Genomic DNA, 5,914 nt, shown 5'->3' with positions numbered 1-5,914 from the left:
AATTCCAGTATGTGTGGTATTTGGGGGACCTAAATAATGTTTAAGAAAAGAATTTATAATTTGCAAAATGTTAAATATTTTTAATGTGTATGTGTAAGTATTCCTATTTCTGTTTGTGTTCTGTATTTGGAGAATGGGATTTTGTCATTCTCTTCATACTGATCATTGGTTTTGATAAATTTTAGAGATAATAGCTGTTCATTTAATTCCTATGATTTTCAGGAGCACTCTGCTGAGGAAGCCAGGACATTTTGCTCATGCCACTGTAGATCAGTCTGGAGAAGAGTCTGTGTTGGAGTAAAATGTATACCAAGTGACCTGAGCCACTCTGATGCCTGAAAGAGCTGGAGTTATAGAGGTCTGTCATACTCTCTCAGGAAGCTCTAACTGATTATTTCATTTTTCAACTTAGGTGGATTTCACTGGGTTTGGCTGAAAGTGAAAGTGAAGTTGCTCAGTCGTGTCCAACTCTTTGCGACCACATGGACACCAGGCTCCTCCATCCATGGGATTTTCTAGGCAAGAGTACTGGAGTGGGTTGCCATTTCCTTCACCATGGAATCTTCCCGACCCAGGGATCGAACCCAGGTCTCCCGCATTGTAGACAGACACTTTACCGTCAGAGCCACCAGGGGAGTTTGGCTGACTGGGGGTTAAATGTGGGGGAGGGGCACGTTGGGAAGTGGGACGTCCAGTGTCACGTGACTGGGCTGCCATAGTAACAGGCCTCCCTGCCTTGCATCCAATCAGATATGGACAGTGTCTGTGACGTCAGGGAAAGCAGGGCCTATAAATTCGGCCAACGGCCTTCAACCCCCTCACTGTTCTTCTGGGCTGAGCTATGGGGAATGGTGGCTCTGTCGTGTCCCAACCATCCTCTGACAGCTATGAGGAAGACGTGATCACCAAAGAAACTGGCACCTCCGAAACTGAGCCCTCTGAAACGGAGATGGCGAAAGCAGAGACCTCCAAACCAGAGCCATATGATGCAGAACCAAAAAAGGCAAAGCAGAAGACAGCTAAGGGCCGCTGTCGCCGTCGCCGGCACTGCCATAACGACAATTTCTCAAGTTTTGCTACCTACTTCCCTAGGGTGCTGAGGCAAATGCATACAGGCCTGAGTCTTTCCCACGACTCCATGAACATCCTGGATTTGTTTGTGAAAGATATGTTTGAGCGGATTGCCAAAGAGGCCAGGCGCCTGGCCTGCTACAAGTGCTGCACCATCACGCACGAAGACATCGAGATAGCTGTGCGTCTTCTGTTGCCTGGGGAGCTCCGCAAGTATGCCATAACTGCGGCCACCAAGTCGCTCATCAGATACCACACCTGCAGATGAACTGCCTCTGGACTGTCTGACCATCTTCCCCTTAGGCCCTACATTACTCTTTAAAACATTTCTACCCCAAAGAAAACATTATAAACCTCATTAACTTTGCTTCAATATGTGTCGGTTGTGTCATTTGTTCGATGGAAAATCGTGTACTTTTCCCAACTCGTCACTTTCCTAAATGGTTATTTCTATTCATGATTTCTCAGTAATTTTAGGGATCTTTATGGTCAAAATTCTTTCCCTACAAGTTTTACTGGCCTTTTCCATTTTCATTCTCCCATCTATATTTAGGTATCATCCAGAGATTTTTATATGGGGTATGCTGCTGCTGCTGCTGCTGCTGCTGCTAAGTCGCGTCAGTCATGTCCGACTCCGTGCAACCCTATAGATGGCAGCCCACCAGGCTCCCCATCCCTGGGGTATAGCAACCGATAAAAAACAGTGTGGTCTTCCCGGGTGGCTCAGAAGTAAAGAATCTGCCTGCAATGCAAGAGTCGCAGGAGAGGCAGGTTCCATCCCTGGGTCATAAAGATCCCCGGGAGGAGAGCATGGCAACCCTCTCCAGTATTCTTTCCTGGCGAATCCCCATGGAGAGAGGAGCCTGGTGGGCTACAGTCCATAGGGTCTGCAAAGAGTCGAGCCCCACTGAAGCAAGGTAGCACGCAGGCACACAAAGAGCAGTGTGTGTGTGTATGTGTGCTCAGTCACTCAGTCATGTCCGACTCTTTCTGACCCCATGGACAGGAGCCCGCCAGGCTCCTATCTCCTCGAAAATTTCCAAGCAAGAATACTGAACTGGGTTGTCATTTCCTACTCCAGGGGATCTTTCTGTCCGAGGGATATAAGCTGTGTCTCTTTAGTCTCCTGCATTGACAGTCAGATTCTTTACCACTGCACCAGCAGTAGCAGATGTAAAAATCACATTTACCCATTCTATTCCTTCAATCACAATTCACTTCCATGTGTAAAATAGGACTCAAACACAGTGTAAAATAAGAAAATTCTAAATTTCTGGAATCAAGCACCATATCTTCTGAAATTACCTTATCCAGATTTCTCTGATCCTATTTTTTGTTTGCAACCTATAACATTTTGCTTAAAAAAAAAAAATCCTGACTGAATTGCAAATTTTCAGGGATGATGGGATAGTCCAGTGACAGTGAACGTAGCCACAGTCTCCACAGTAGCAGCCAATGAGGGACTGGTAGCCCATGAGATAAAGCAATTGGCCAAACGTATGGTAGAGTGAGGAGGGCTGAACAAATAACAACCTTCCTCTGACACTCAGCCTAGAGATGGAGCGGGAACGTGGGGTGATAGTTTCCCTGATGTTTTTCCATTCAGGCACCTGCTGTTAACCATGGCAATGTAAGTACAGGGATCCATTTCTTGGGGCTTCCCAGGTGGTGCTAATGGTAAAGAACCTGCTTTCTTATGTGGGAAACATAAGAGCCATGGATTCAACCCCTGGATTGAGAAGATGCCCTGGAGAAAGGCATGGCACCCCACTCCAGTATTCTTGCTGTAAAGTTCCATGGACAGAGGAGCCTAGCGGGTTACAATCCATAGGGTCTCAAAGAGTCAGACACGACTGAAGTGGCTTAGCATGCACACATCCATTTCTTGGGTCTTCCCAGGTGGTACCGGTAGTAAAGAACCTGCCTGCAATGCGGGAGACACAGGAGACCCAGGTTCTGTCCCTAGATGGAGAAGGTTCCCTGGAGGAGGGCATGGAAACCCACTCGAGTATTCTTTCCTGGATAATTCCCAGGGACAGAGGAGCCTGGTGGGCCACAGTTCATAGGATCACAAAGAGCGGGACACAACTGAAGAGACTTAGCGCACATGCATGCATCCATTTCTTGTTGTGGGACATGTCTCTAGCTCCTTGCATCAAAATAAGGAGGAGGACGATGTTCAGCAATAAGAGAAATAAGATGACTCCTTCTTCTACCTCACGTATTTGACTACTATTGCTTATGATAGTATTTACTGAATTTAATTTCCATTGTGTTTTCTTCTTGGTGCATTGACATTTTTATTTCTATAAGTATATTGCTGAATTTCAAAGTAGTTGGTAATTTTCCTATTCCTTTTATTTTTGTTTGTTTTGAGATATTTTTTATTTTTTAATTAATTAATTTTTATTGAAGGATTATTGCTTTACAGAATTTTGCTGTTTTCTTTCAAACCTCAACATGAATCAGCCTAGGGTATACATATATCCCCTCCCTTTTGGAGCTCCCTCCCATCTCCCTCCCCATCCCACCCCTCTAGATTGATACAGAGCCATTGTTTGAGTTTCCTGCTCCATACAGCAAATTCCTGTTGGCTATCTATTTTACATATGGTAATTTAAATTTTGGTGTTACTCTTTTCATGCATCTCACCCTCTCCTCCCGTTTCCCCTTGTCCATAATTCTATTCTCCTATTTCTTTTTTAAAAGATTGATTTCAAGCTTACTACATCCTTGGAGAGAGAGAAAGCACTCTGAGATTTCAGTCCTTTTTAATTTACAATGATTTTCATTAGAACTTAATATTTCATTATATTTTAAATTATTCATTTTTGAACTTTAAGCAACAAGGATATGCTGTATAGCACAGAGAAATATACAAATTATCTAATAATAAATGTAAACAGAGTATAATATATAAAACAACGGAATCACTGTTATAAACCTGAACAAATATAATATTGCAACTCATGAATATAATCATAAAAATTTTTAAAGTTAAAAACAATTTATCAGTACCACTGTTATTGGATGTAGAAATCTGTGAAGGATGTGACTCTCAGCAAAACAATGAGAGAAAAGCTAGGAGGATCTAAAAATTCCAACCTCTTGACCCCAGCTGTAGTGTTTTCTCTAGGTCAGTCATGAGAGAGTTCAGTAACTTCAAAATTATTTTCCTAGCAATTTCATTTCCCAGTTTATTCTCATTCTCCCAAAGTGTACTATGGAGTTCTTCAGAAGCAGTTTATGTGTGATATGCAACAGATAAAGTGAAGAAACGGATACACTCATCCACTACCTCTATTATACTTTCCCCACATATCCCAGTTTATTTACATATTTTCCACATATCCTAGTTAATCAAACTTTTAAATATATAAATGGGAACTGATATATAGTACAGAACTGGCAAAACAAAAATTTCACACACATTTCAATTTTCTTATTTCCTGGTTTTTGAAATTGTTTTAAAAATTCATAAGAGAACAAGATGGCAGAAGAATAGGCAGACGTGGAGTACATCTCTCTCCACGGATACATCAGGAATACACCTTCAGACACAGAAGTGCATGCAGAACACCAGCTGAGAGTGGACAGGAGTCACTGACCAGCAGAAAATAATATATCAGATCAGATCAGTCACTCAGTCGTGTCCGACTCTTTGCAACCCCATGAATGGCAGCATGCCAGGCCTCCCTGTTCATTACCAACTCCCAGAGTTCACTGAGACTCACATCCATTGAGTCAGTGATGCCATCCAGCCACCTCATCCTTTGTCGTCCCCTTCTCCTCCTGCCCCCAATCCCTCCCAGCATCAGGGTCTTTTCCAATGAATCAACTCTTCGCATGAGGTGGCCAAAGTATTAGAGTTTCAGCTTTAGCATCATTCCTTCCAAAGAAATCCCAGGGCTGATCTCCTTCAGAATGGACAGGTTGGATCTCCTTGCAGTCCAAGGGACTCTCAAGAGTCTTCTCCAACACCACAGTTCAAAAGCATCAATTCTTCAGCGCTCAGCCTTCTTCACAGTCCAACTCTCACATCCATACATGACCACAGGAAAAACCATAGCCTTGACTAGATGAACCTTTGTTGGCAAAGTAATGTCTCTGCTTTTGAATATGCTATCTAGGTTGGTCATAACTTTCCTTCCAAGGAGTAAGCGTCTTTTAATTTCATAGCTGCAGTCACCATCTGCAGTGATTTTGGAGCCCAGAAAAATAAAGTCTGACACTGTTTCCACTGTTTCCCCATCTATTTGTCATGAAGTGATGGGACCGGATGCCATGATCTTCATTTTCTGAATGTTGAGCTTTAAGCCAACTTTTTCACTCTCCTCTTTCACTTTCATCAAGAGGCTTTTGAGTTCCTCTTCACTTTCTGCCATAAAGGTGGTGTCATCTGCATATCTGAGGTTATTGATATTTTTCCCGGCAATCTTGATTCCGGCTTGTGTTTCCTCCAGTCCAGCATTTGTCATGATGTACTCTGCATATAAGTTAAATAAACAGGGTGACAATATACAGCCTTGATAAACTCCTTTTCCTATTTGGAACCAGTCTGTTGTTCCATGTCCAGTTCTAACTGTTGCTTCCTGACCTGCATTCAAATTTCTCAAGAGGCAGATCAGGTGTTCTGGTATTCCCATCTCTTGAAGAATTTTCCACAGTTTATTGTGATCCACACAGTCAAAGGCTTTGGCATAGTCAATAAAGCAGAAATAGACCCACCCAAACCTTGGTAGGATGAAGGAACTAGGAGAAAAAACAGGAGTGTTAGTAGGACTGCACCTGCCCTCAGCAGGTGGGGGAACTGAAGCAAGGGTCCAATCCCCACATCAGGGCA

At 43.1% G+C, this 5,914-nt stretch overlaps 1 protein-coding gene across 1 annotated transcript; it reads left to right on the top strand.

Moving 5' to 3' along the window:
• The first annotated feature begins 841 nt into the window (after window positions 1-841).
• LOC139181508 (histone H2B type 1-A-like) lies at window positions 842-1,339 on the top strand. Its single transcript, XM_070785028.1, has one exon. It carries the CDS (start codon window positions 842-844, stop codon window positions 1,337-1,339), a length of 498 nt encoding a protein of 165 aa, XP_070641129.1.
• The last annotated feature ends 4,575 nt before the right edge of the window (window positions 1,340-5,914 follow it).

Source organism: Bos indicus, chromosome X (assembly GCF_029378745.1).
Source record: "Bos indicus isolate NIAB-ARS_2022 breed Sahiwal x Tharparkar chromosome X, NIAB-ARS_B.indTharparkar_mat_pri_1.0, whole genome shotgun sequence".
NCBI lineage: Eukaryota > Metazoa > Chordata > Mammalia > Artiodactyla > Bovidae > Bos > Bos indicus.
The sequence above is the reverse complement of the archived record's forward strand: the minus strand, read 5'-3'. Positions and strand labels throughout refer to the sequence as shown.

Coding starts and splice junctions, on each gene's coding strand:
- LOC139181508 (XM_070785028.1), top strand. CDS start 842: ATGGGGAATGGTGGCTCTGTCGTGTCCCAACCATCCTCTGACAGCTAT.